The sequence below is a fragment of the Prunus persica genome, chromosome G6 (genome assembly GCF_000346465.2).
Source record: "Prunus persica cultivar Lovell chromosome G6, Prunus_persica_NCBIv2, whole genome shotgun sequence".
Classification (NCBI taxonomy): Eukaryota; Viridiplantae; Streptophyta; class Magnoliopsida; order Rosales; family Rosaceae; genus Prunus; species Prunus persica.
The window spans coordinates 2214536-2226733 of NC_034014.1; the positions used below are offsets into that span (position 1 = coordinate 2214536).

The window sequence follows — 12198 nt, forward strand, 5'->3', positions numbered from 1 at the left end:
TGTTTTGAATTTGGCCGAAAAGGAGGTCCAGATTCATTGGACTTGTCTACATTATAAAGGTAAAATACACATTTTGTTTAAAAGCCTTTCGAAATCAGATCTCACCCTCTCTTTCTTGAGAATTTCTCTGATTTCGACGAGGGTGGTGGCGATCATGAGGACACGTATAAGGAGCCAGAGGTGGGTAAGAAGGACGTCGTCGTTTCGAAGGGAACGAACTTCAGCGACACAGTGGAGAAGAACAGATTCGTCATGGTTGAGTTCTACGCGCATCAACACATAGCTGGTATTCTTGGGCTGTGTAATTTCAATCAATAGCTCTATATTTTTCTCATATTTATAATCTTATTACCCCTAGCGATAAACTTAAAGTATTTGGTTAAAGAACAGGCAAAGTGGCCTCTTAAAAAAGTAAATTATTTTTTCCTTCTTTTGGAGAGTTAAATGATTCTCACAAGGATGCATCAAGGGAACTTCCCCCGAAAACAATCTGACCAAGATAAAATCGACACTAATAACTATCCCAAAATTTCTTATTGTAGCAGAGGATCTCTATGTAAAGATGGCAGGCCCTCTTACATTCTTAATTCAACCTGGATAGTACACAAGTCAACCAAATAACTACAAATGAAAATTTGAAGACTTCATTTTGTTGGTTGAGTCCACGTAGTTTCTGAGGTCGCCGTATTTCCATAATAAACCTGCTTTGAGGATTCATCCCAGTAGGCCTGAAAAAAAAAATAACAAAAAAATAAAAATAAATAAAAAAATCAGATTTTGCAGAACAAGATCACATGCTTTGAAGAAGCGTTTAATGGCTTTGACAATAAGCATACAATCTAGCAAGCAAGGAAAAGACTCAAACAAATCCAACTAGAGCACATGCAGAATTTTCCCATAAAAGATTTTTTTAATGTGTCTCAATTCCTTCTCACTCCAGGAGGCAACATAACAGAAATGTTGAAAAGCAACACTTCCTGGCCAGTAAATAATGTGTCCCCTAAACATATACCTGCCAACCAGAGGGGAGACCCCTTGAGAGTTCTGCCAGATCAGGCTTCTGGTTCCCATCCATATGTGCCTCAGGTCCAGGTGTTGATGCGGTTTGTCCAGCTTTGCGGGCTAATTGAGCTTTTCTTCGCTTCACCTTCTCACGCCTGTATGAAACATAGCAATCACATCACAAGAAAGTTCATATGATACGAAACTTGTATTTAACAAGTTGAAAACTTGGAGACTGTGACCAAGTCACCCAAAAAATATATATATATATCAGAAACTTTGGACTTTAAGAGTAAAATATTAAACTGTCCCTACTGCAGCTCAGCAACTTTAGAATTTCTTTCAAGAATGTGTTAAGTGTAAGATTTCAAGTCATCATACCAATCGCCACCAAGAGGCTGAAAATTGGCATTATCTTTGGCCTCTCCGCTGGTAATTTGTTGTGCATACCATTCCTGCAACAAAGGGAACATAAGAACCCAGAAGGAGCCAAGACACAGTAACTTGTACAAATAAAGTCCAGCAAACCTCTATTCCCCTTTGTCGCTTCCTCTCAAACAACTCATATGTATTTTGAGGTTCCTCCTCATCTTCAAGCAACTCCTCTTTTGCTGCTTTCCACTGGTTGATTTGAAATTAAAATTAGGTGATCCATAATTATACTGATGCAAGTAGCAATGTAAAAAATCAGAAACAAAAAGCATACCTTGTCTACTAAACTGGAGACTTTCTTATTAGACCTCAAGGAGGAAGCAACTGCAACCGTTCGCTTTTTAGTACGTGGAACTGAATAAGAGAAAAGAAAATGATGAGTATGCCTGTAATTATGCATGTCACTGGAATAGAAGTTTAACACCACGTGGTTGAACTAAAAAAGAATGCTTGTTGGCTTGTTGCTTTCCATATATGTTATTAACTTATTATGTATGGTAGAAAGCCCAAAATAAGGAGGGGGGGAGGAGAGAGAACTCTCTTTCACACATGATTTGCACAATGGGTTGTCTAAGCTATTATAACTAGTCACAGCTTAACTCCATCAAGAACATTAACAAGAAGTAGGATGACATAAAAAAATGCCGTGAAAAGCACATTACTCCATCTTATTAGGTGTTTAAAAGCTTTACCTTTAGACTGAGCCTTAGTAACCTCCGATGTGGCAGGAATAGATGCAGCACTAGGGGCATGATTAGTTGATGGCACAGGAACATTACTTTTCACTGAAATGGTTGCAGGTGCTTGGATTGTGGATGTGGTAGATGGAACATCCATAGATGCCCCACCAGTCTCACCATCAACAGCAGAACTATCAATATTCACATTTGGCAATGAACCGCTACTGCCTGCTCCTGCAAAGGAGTTGATAGATCCAGTACGATCGGATACAAGGTTTTCATAGCTAAGAGGAGCAGACTCACTGTGAAACTGTAAAGACTCTACACCATTGACTACAGGAACAGAGAGTCGTGTTCCATCTTGAAGCCCATAATATGTGACAGACTCAACAGGGTTAGCTGCAGCCTGAGAAGTTTCAGTATAGGTGCCAGGAACTGCAGCATAGTAAAGTGGTGCATGGGGCATAGAAACTTGGCATCCTTCAGGATGTCCATAAAAAGTACTACTAGGCCCTTCAGTAACTGTATGTCCATAATATTCAAAACTGGAACTTGGATAGGAAAAATTGTATTGCTCTGGATAAGGAGCTTGCCCTGTCTCAGGATAAGATGACAAAGGAGGATGCGGGGGCTGAGGTGGGGGCTCATCAGGTGGGGGTGGAGGAACCTGTTCATTATCAGGTGGTGGTGGAGGAATCCATTCCTCATCTGGGGGAGGTGGTATAGTGAATGTATCCTCTGGCCCTGAAGATGTGTATACTGAAGGTGGGCTAGGATTAATTGGCTGCTCTGACGGAGCAAACACCGTGGCATTCAATGCATATGCAATAGCTGTATTTCCTGCAGAATTTGAATCTTCAACTTCCATGTCCACATCCATGTCAACCTCTTCCCCAGCACAAAAATCATTCTTGGTAGTTGACTCAATGGGAACTGCCACCCCATTGACTTGTTCACTTACACCGCTCTCCATATGCCTAGTAGGCGAGCCAAATTCAGAAACATGCTCGGCATTTACACCTGAACTTTCTTTAGAGACTATTGCTAATGTATCAACACTAGGGGTAGCATGAAAATCATCCAAAGCTTCAACTTGATCTGCTTCAGTTTTACATCCCACGCTTTCCTGAAAATTTGTTTCTCCCTGGAAGAAAGATGCATGAGCTGCCTGAACTTCATCCGTTTGTACAGATTTAGAAATTTTGGACATTTCATCATTTATAGCAATCTCAACCCTTTTAAGCTGTCTTTCAGAATGCATCCAAAATGGAAGCAAGGATGACCCATAAGATAAAAGGGACTGAAAATCAAAGAGTCTTATCTCAACTTCCAAAGTATACTTTGAGATCCAGTTGAGATCTTGCAATTGTTCCTTGGACCTGAAACATATAAATTAAGTTATTATAAATCTCCAGAAACAAAACAAAAAACCAAGTGGGCATTTAAATAAATTCAAAAAAATTGGGAGCAGAGGGCAAAACATGCCATACCCTTGTAATGACTTCAATCTTTCTAACAAAGCCTCACAATGTTTGACAAGACGAGAAGAGAGATCAATCCCTGATTCAAAATCTTCATTAGCCATTGTATCATGAGTAGCTTGATTATTGCATGCTAGATTCCACTGATCCATTTGGGACCCACACCCACACCCATGTCCATACGATTCTGTTCCATGAGGAACCATATTGGCAGCCCCTTCATTTGTGTCAGAATTAGAAAAACCATCTAATTTCACATCAGAAGTTAAGTTAGACTCTTCTGTACCAACAGGAACGTTCTCCAACTTTCCTGCAACAGTAGGTGTTTTCTGGTCACTCGTTAACTTGGTTTCCTGGGTCAAAACATCAGGTACTTCCCATGAAGTTTCCCCTGTTTCAGTATTCCAGTAATAATAGCTATTACTCTCTTCATGCATCACAATCTTCCAGCCTGAACTGACATCTCCAATGACTTGTAAACTAGAAGTTTCAGGAACAGAGGCTTGTTCTGTCAAATACAATTCTGTGCGTAAATCACTTGAGGCCACATCATCATTTTCTCTTTTATCACTGTCCTCCATGCTCTGGTCACAATCATTCGGGGCAGAGTTTGTATCCCCTCCCTGTTGCTTAACCTTCTGAGAAGCAAGGTCTTCATCAGCATTGGTATCCATATGCTGATAAGATTCACCAAGCGAACTCTTAACCTGAAAGAGGCAAAGCATTGAGCATGTGAAGTAAATACAAAATGAAAGGTCTGACAGGTAAAGAGAACTTAAATTTTAGTACCTAGCTTTACTTAGAGACATGCCCCAATTAGTACATCAGAGAGAGAGAGAGAGAGAGAGAGAGTCATAATAATGCCCCACTCACTAAGCTACTCAATAAACTAAGCTCCAGATTGGTAAGGACACGGGACATTGAAGAAAGTAGAGAATCCATTTAATTACCTCATCATTATTCTCAGGTGAGGAATTTCCTACAGCAGCATTGCTAAGTACTTGATTTGAGTCATCATCCAACTCATCATCACTATATTGCCCAAGTAACAGCAACGGATTTTGTGGTTGCTGACCTGCACGCATAATATACTCGCTTGTCAAACACTACCCAATCCATCATATTATCTACTTAGTAATCACCAACATATCAGCACCTAAACAAACAAAGGATGGAATCTTTATTTAGAAGGGAAGTAATAGCAACTAAGAGTGGGGGAGACAAAAGGCTGTCTAAGTTAAAATTTGAAATGAGAAGATTAGGATCTCTTCATTGCAGCCACCTGTTACACAAGGAAGAAAATTGTCAGCAAGTACAAAGCAAAATAAAGACAGGACATACGAACCGATAGAAAATTTTCCCGGCTGAAATCTCCAAAATGCTTTGTTGGTGCCAAAAAGGGAATAACGAATAGGGGTGATTCATAATTTCACTGTGGCAGGGCCCGACCTGATCTGACAGTGAATGTTCTCAACAAGACAACAGCCACCCTACAGTCTGAAAACAAAATCTTGGGGGGCAAACAACATAACATGTCTTGCACATATAGTATCCATAATTCCACCGAACAACATAATGTTGAGCACACATGTCCTCTCTACAAAGTCCTTTTTGAAGAAAACTGACGGAACCCACCTGAAGAAGATGGTGAATTGGGTAACCCAGCATGGCCTTTGGATTTCATATCTCCTCCAAGCTCATCATGTTCAGCAGAGCCACCCAAATCTCCTATAAAGGCAAACAAGTTCCTCAACATGATACCCCGAAATGTAGATAAACTACACATAATCATTTATGTATCATCCAATTCCGTACAGCAATATGGCATTATCAACATTAGTGAAAAATAATGTCAGTTAATGATACTAAAGGGACATATTTAAAAAACAAAAACAAACAAAATGAAACACATCTAAAATGTTCCGAAGAAGAGTCCTTCAATCCACCAATAATCTAAAAATACCGTTTTCATCCCAAAACTGCAGAGATTGTTACTTCCGCGTCCGCTATTCAGCTAACTTTTAGAATACGTGTGTGTACATGTATATATGAAGACACTTCTTAGACAAGCTAATGACTATACACAACTAGATGAAACAAAACCCCAGAAATAGAGACACGCAGACAATTAAACAGGAAAAATAATACTTAGAAAACACTAAAGAGAAACGATTTAAATAATCTCGAGGACAAATGCATGCATAAATCACATAGTACAGATATATATACACATACCTATGTGTGTGTGTGTGTGTATATATATATATAGAGAGAGAGAGAGTACCAGAGGGTTCCGCGAAAAGATCGAGCTTGACTCTGCGACCAGCGTTGGTCTTAGCTGCAAGACGACGCTCTTTTCTCTTCCCCATTGATTAGACTCTGAGCGCTTTTGCTTCTCAAACAAGCTTAACAGCTTGAATGCTTAGATTGTAACCCTAATTTCAAAGCTTCGATTTTGATTTTGGTTTCGAATTCGAATTGATTAGAAATTGGCTTTTTGAGGGGGCTTTTGATTGCGTTTCCAGGCAAACAATCGTGGAGGTTTTGTGTTTCTCTTCAACCTCATTTTGTCTCTACGTTTTTATTTATATATATATATATATATATGGGGATTGTGGTCCATAGACCTTTACGTCAACCCACAACACACTCAACCAATAGGCCCAATGGGCCTCTCTTTGTTTAGATATTTTTAATTCCTTTTGGATTTATTTATGACTTTTAAAATGAAATTTGGGATTTTTTATTATTGTTTTTTAAGATAGTTTTATTTTAAACACAAATGATATATTATCTATTAACTAAGAGGATTAAAATAATCAATTAAAATATCTTGAATAATACCACCGTTTTTATTTTAAATAAAAAAAGTTTTAAAAAAACTTAGCTACTCTCACTACCAGCACCCGAGTATACCCACAACCTCTAAATTAAACCATCCCAACATTTATAATAACACGAATAATATAATGTGCTATCAAGTTCACGTGACATGAAATATGGGCAAACTAAACATTATGCAATTCAGAAATTCAGACAAAAAAACAAACAAACATTATTCAATATATATATATATATTTTTATCTTCACATTATTTAGTCATGTCATACATGGACCCTTGATTTTGTTGTCAACATGGGATGTAGGGCACATGTCAAAGTTGGGTTATAACTTCACAACTGAATAATTTCAATTTGATCAAAATTGCCTTAAGTCATAACACCACAATCAAAAATATATAAATAAAAAAGGACTGTTGTAACATCCCACATCGATAAATAAAGAGGGGGTGATGTGTCTTATATGTATATGTTCACATCCATCTAGCACAAAGTCTTTTTGGAGCTCACTGATTTTGAAGTCTTTGAAATTAAACGAGTTTAGACTAGAGCAATTCTAAAATGAGTGATCAACTGGGAAGTTGCTCGTGAGTTTCCAGAAATAAAATCGTGAGGGCATGAAATGACCCAAAAAGAATAATATCGTGCTACAACGGAGCCGATCCGAGTTGTGACAACTGTCCTTCTTTTGAAATGACTAAAACTTAATATGGAAATTACACAATGCCTCTTGAATTTCACCTCTAATTTGTATATTACCATTTTTTTTCTTTACTAAAAAGACCTTATTATGCCGAACTAGGTTTTAAATTATGAAATATTTAATTTTGCAATCTTAATTAAAAGGCTCAATTAAAGTATGCTATAATAAATAAATAATTGTTTAAAATCTTTTGAAAAGCTAAAATGATTGCCGAGCATGCGTATTATCTTTCCCAATAAAAAGGAAATAAAATAAAATATATTATTTTTAAAAAAATTAAAAATTAAAAATTTTAAAAAAAAAAAAAAAAAAAAACCCAAAAACAAACAACAAACGAACACACCCTCTCCAAGTCCAATAATTCACTAGCGGCGGATGGCAATCTACCAATCCAACTCCCGAACGACGTCGTTTCGCTCTCCGCATCATAAAACAGTCCTTGGCAGAAATGAATATCTGTCTTTGTAGTTTGTAACAACAACATGCTCTTCTTCTTCTTCTTCTTCTTCTTCTTCTTCTCTGTCTATCACATTCGTAGCCTCCATATATAAACAGGAGATTCGCTACATAGCTGCACAGAGATCGCATACCATCGCCCTCCAAGAACACAGCTGCTCAGCCACAGCGCTCTTCCTTCTCCCTCTCTCTCTCTCTCTCAAAGTAAAGTTTCTATCTTTTTGTTGTAATTCTCCAATTTCTGAATCTTCCTTTTCGTTCTGATTCTCTCAATATGTTTTTTTCAATTGCCCGAATTTTCTCCACGGCCAAATAGATCGCTGAGCTCCTTCTGTTTATATTTGCGTCTTTCAATTGCGTTCGGTTTGTTGTGCTCAATGTTTGGATCTCGGATTCGGATTCGGATTCGGATTCGGGGATTGCTAGCTTGTTTTTCATGTTTCTGTTTGGTGTTGTGTTTTTTTTGTGTGCGTGTGGATTTATGTTTGGTTGTGGAATACGTATGGAGGATTGGGGAGTTATAATTAGTCAGCTTCCGTGATTTCTAAGCTGAAATTTAGTGTGAAATTTCTTACATTTTGCCGGATTATTTCTTAGTTATGTGTTGTTAAGCAATCACAATGCCAATTTGTGTTGTGAATTCAGTAAGCACAATACAGATTCGTAATTTATATTTCGTTTTCTTGGTTTGAATTGAAAATTTGTTTGATTATGTGGGTTTTATTCGGTGAAATAATTGTGCATGTTTTTCTTATTCAAATCCAGTTAGATGTTTGGACTCTAAAACCGTTGTGGTGTATAGAAATAGAAGAGAGTGTTTAGCTGAGGTGAGGTACTGTAAATGCTATTACTAGGATGGATATGACTAAATCATGAAATTGTTGCTCTTTTTCAATGGAAATGTTTAGGTTAGGATTGGATTTAGATTTTAGTATTTCATTGTGACTGTTTTGTTGGTTTAAGAGCTACATTTGACCCCTTTCATCTTCATGTAAATTTAAAAAATTAAAAATTAAAAAAATTAAAAAAAACTTTGGTCAAGTCATATACACTTCCATTGCTTCAGTTATTGTGGGTTTGCTTTTCGTTTCGGGCTTTACAAGAGTAAAACCTGTTTTTGAGATGGGTTTCTAATCTACCATGTTCTACTTGATTCAGTTCAGCTATCTATCAAAACAGATATAGCTTTGGCTGCTCCAAATTTTACGGATCTTGGATTTGGGCGTGAGTTAGAAGAAGTAGGAAATGGTTAAAAGGTTTGTTTTGATATTTACATGCTTTAGGATCCTTTCTTTTAAAGATAGACTTAAAGGAAATTTCATGATTTGTTTTTCATTTTTCCATGTGAACCAGGTATGGAGTGTTTTGATCTGCAGAAAATATCATGTTGCAGTGCATAGAGGGGTTAAAGCATTTATGTGCTTCCCTACTGAGGTGCTGTGATCTTGAGTTGTACAAGCAATCAAGAGGCTTAGAAGACCCTGAAATTCTAGCAAGGGAGACAGTGTGTATGTCATTTCACCCAAGAAATTAGCATTTTTTTTCTTACTATGTCTATGTGCCCACTATTTCAGTTTTATATCTAAACAATGGACTCTCATAGTACTGGGAATTGTTATTTCTTATTTGATACAGTCAGCGTGAGTGAAATAGAGGCACTATATGAGCTATTTAAGAAGATTAGCAGTGCAGTGATTGATGATGGATTGATTAACAAGGTTTGTATAATCTTACTGTTCTTTAGGCAATGCTTTTCATGTATACATTTGGGTTAGAATTGTATTTGCAATGCATATTCACCTAAATTTTTCCATAAATTCCTGGTCCCTTCCTTATGCTGCCACATTTCTACGTTCCCTACACTCTTTTTCTTTCTTAAAAGTTGTTTATTTAATGCCATGGTGTAGGAGGAGTTTCAACTGGCATTATTCAAGACAAACAAGAAAGAGAGCTTGTTTGCTGATCGTGTACGTTTCTCTGTGAGAAATTATGTCTTCTTCAAACTTGTTATAGTCTTCTCTTTAATTCCATCATCTTGATTATTTATAGTATCAATTATGCATCTTACAGCCTCTGCTAAGTCTTAAGTACCTTGGATAAGGCGCCGATTATTTATTGCTCATTATTGCAGGTATTTGACTTGTTTGACACAAAGCACAATGGAATACTAGGTTTTGAAGAGTTTGCACGAGCCCTCTCTGTCTTTCATCCTAACGCCCCAATTGACGATAAGATTGAGTGTAAGTTTTGTGTATGTTGATAATATAAGTCATTTATAAATTGTAATATCAATCAGTTAATGTTTATCAATGCTAAACTGTAACATGGGGAATATGATTGCGAGGTTTTAAGGTTTATTTTTTGTTGATCAATTAGACCTTGTAATGTCCTATTTTTTAAGCCGTGCCATAAGGGTCATTCTCCAAACGGGACGGGGCCAAGCCTTTGAGGTTGTTATCTTAAAGGAAGTCCTTTATAAAAGGAACTTCTACTTACAGTTGTTCTTCCTACTAAGAGGAAGTTTTTTTTTTTTTTTCTCATTAATATTAATTTTTAAAATCTCAAATTTCAGTTTCTTTTCAATTATATGACCTCAAGCAACAAGGCTTCATTGAAAGGCAGGAGGTAATTTCTTTGTTCCTAAGTGAACTATCTATTTATCTCTGAATTCATTTATTAAGCTTCTTTATGTTTCTTTCCAACAGTCCGCATGTTCTTATTTATGTTTCTATATATCTAGGTGAAGCAAATGGTAGTCGCTACCCTTGCAGAATCTGGCATGAATCTTTCAGATGATGTGATAGAAAGTATAATTGATAAGGTGCTTTCTCTACCCAACTTTAGTATTAGATGTTTATGTATGATGTTCCTAGATATATTGGTTACATGAAGGAGTGCTTGGTATGTTACTGAAGTTGATTAAATATTTCTTTTTTCTTTTGGAACCTTGTTTCAGACCTTTGAGGAAGCCGATACTAAACATGATGGGAGGATCGACAAGGAAGAGTGGAGAAGCCTTGTTTTGCGGCACCCATCCCTTCTTAAAAATATGACGCTGCAATACCTCAAGTAAGTTTTCATATATACTTACCATGTTACGAGACCTTGTCCTTACAAATGTTTCCAACTTTATGCCTGCTTAGACCAAGATAAACTTTTCTGGCTAAACAATGACAAGATAAATCTTGTTTCTTTTTTCGTCGACGTTGGTGTTTTCATGTACACTTAAAACTACAAGTCTCTAAATATCCTTTGGTAGAATGACGTGATCCTAATCTTTTTATCAGGATATCTGTTTTGATTTCGATTTACCTGTGATGAACAGTGGGCAATTGATCAATGCCGACTAAAAACATTAAAAATGAATAGTTATTTTTTTCTGTACTAAATTTCAGATTTAATTGAACTCGCTGATTATATATAACAGATCAACTGGTTGTGTGCTATAACTTCTGATGATGATGTGTTTTTTGTTTTCTGAGCAGAGACATCACCACAACATTTCCGAGCTTTGTATTTCACTCACAAGTGGACGACACCTGAAATTTGAAAATTTCCAATTTTAAGCTCCAAGGGACATCATTTTTTAATTAACTTGATGTGGTTTTGCATGTTTCTGAAGAGAATGTGGCCCACTCCACTCTTATGTAAAGGGCCAAGAAGAAATTTTTTACATCATTTTTCGTTGTTTCTTTTGAATATTTTTTGGCTGTGTGTATTTTATTTTATGCTCTACGACTGAAATTGCTTTTAATTGTATGTGGCTTCTGATTTTGGCTTCTTATGATACTGGATTTTATTGGGAGGTGCACACAGAATTGTAGGCTACACCGACGAGTGTGATTTTGCCACGTAATTCTATCCTCTTGGCTTTGCTAAGTTATGATTCATTGATGGTCCTCTAAGCATCTGTCTGCCTGCTTCAGGCCAAACTGTGTCGTATAAATGAAGGAAAATTGGTCGAATAAGGAGTGTGCGCTTTTTTATGGTGAAACGACCAAACGACAAGAGCAGCAATCTTTTTCTCCTCCTGGGTGACTAAAAAGAATGATTTGTTCTACGTCGTACGTCGTTATCAAATAATTCATTGAGCATTGAATGACTGAGAAGGGAAAATGAGCACTTGGGCAGCTTCTTGTGGCTGGGAAGGGAAAATGACTGAGACTGCGTGTGAACAGAAAACAGTGTCGTTTTGGCTGACACATTTCACACTAAAATATGAGCCTGAGGCCCTGTGTTACCACTTGAACTCATGCTCAAGCTGGGCAGCTGTGCCGCAACAGAAAACAGCACAATCCAAGTCGGGTTCTCATTTTCGTTCTCTAATTTTAACTCTAGGGAGTTGCCATTTGTACTTGCAAATGTTGGTAAATTTATACCAATATTTGTCCCCAAAATTTATACTCAGCAGGCATGGTAATAACGTGCTAAACAAACCCATAATTTGAAGTGGGTAAAAAAAACTATACAAATATTTATACAAAAGACAAAATTAGAACTTACTCAAATGACAAAATTAACCTCAATTTAATCTCAAAAGTCATCTTATTTATTTGGATCAATTTTAAGATTAAAAACTAATGAAAGAAATTTTGTGAAAACAA

The 12198-nt window shown here is 36.8% G+C and overlaps 2 protein-coding genes across 8 annotated transcripts; one reads left to right on the forward strand and one right to left on the reverse strand.

The window, feature by feature from the left end:
* LOC18772784 (formin-binding protein 4) lies at positions 397 to 6162 on the reverse strand. 4 transcript variants are annotated; one of them, XM_020565558.1, is made up of 10 exons: positions 5880 to 6162; positions 5231 to 5323; positions 4546 to 4670; positions 3605 to 4302; positions 2127 to 3493; positions 1709 to 1788; positions 1531 to 1623; positions 1384 to 1457; positions 1013 to 1157; positions 397 to 728 (listed from the first exon to the last, which is right to left on the reverse strand). In XM_020565558.1, the coding sequence occupies exons 1-10, from the start codon at positions 5962 to 5964 to the stop codon at positions 645 to 647; spliced, it is 2844 nt and encodes a 947-aa protein (XP_020421147.1). In that variant the 5' UTR covers positions 5965 to 6162; the 3' UTR covers positions 397 to 644. The 4 variants fall into 4 exon arrangements, with proteins under 4 accessions (XP_020421147.1, XP_020421148.1, XP_020421150.1 ...); XM_020565559.1 differs by lacking the exon at positions 5880 to 6162 and having other exon boundaries at positions 4546 to 4877; positions 5045 to 5323; XM_020565561.1 differs by lacking the exon at positions 5880 to 6162 and having other exon boundaries at positions 4941 to 5323.
* On the forward strand, positions 7582 to 11405 carry LOC18775219 (calcineurin B-like protein 3). 4 transcript variants are annotated; one of them, XM_020566164.1, is made up of 10 exons: positions 7582 to 7798; positions 8753 to 8850; positions 8948 to 9102; positions 9230 to 9312; positions 9502 to 9573; positions 9726 to 9834; positions 10167 to 10219; positions 10335 to 10415; positions 10551 to 10663; positions 11080 to 11405. In XM_020566164.1, the coding sequence occupies exons 3-10, from the start codon at positions 8979 to 8981 to the stop codon at positions 11135 to 11137; spliced, it is 693 nt and encodes a 230-aa protein (XP_020421753.1). In that variant the 5' UTR covers positions 7582 to 7798; positions 8753 to 8850; positions 8948 to 8978; the 3' UTR covers positions 11138 to 11405. The 4 variants fall into 4 exon arrangements, with proteins under 4 accessions (XP_020421753.1, XP_020421754.1, XP_020421755.1 ...); XM_020566165.1 differs by having other exon boundaries at positions 8758 to 8850; XM_020566166.1 differs by having other exon boundaries at positions 8774 to 8850.

Bases quoted from the DNA above. Each gene is read 5' to 3' on its own strand.
- LOC18772784 (XM_020565558.1), bottom strand. From the start codon at position 5,964: ATGGGGAAGAGAAAAGAGCGTCGTCTTGCAGCTAAGACCAACGCTGGT. The intron at 4,671-5,230 runs GTGGGTTCCGTC...TTATGCGTGCAG, and splicing joins CAATTCACCATCTTCTTCAG to GTCAGCAACCACAAAATCCG. The intron at 4,303-4,545 runs GTAATTAAATGG...TGCCTCTTTCAG, and splicing joins CACCTGAGAATAATGATGAG to GTTAAGAGTTCGCTTGGTGA.
- LOC18775219 (XM_020566164.1), top strand. From the start codon at position 8,979: ATGTTGCAGTGCATAGAGGGGTTAAAGCATTTATGTGCTTCCCTACTG. The intron at 10,220-10,334 runs GTAATTTCTTTG...CTATATATCTAG, and splicing joins GCTTCATTGAAAGGCAGGAG to GTGAAGCAAATGGTAGTCGC. The intron at 10,416-10,550 runs GTGCTTTCTCTA...ACCTTGTTTCAG, and splicing joins TAGAAAGTATAATTGATAAG to ACCTTTGAGGAAGCCGATAC.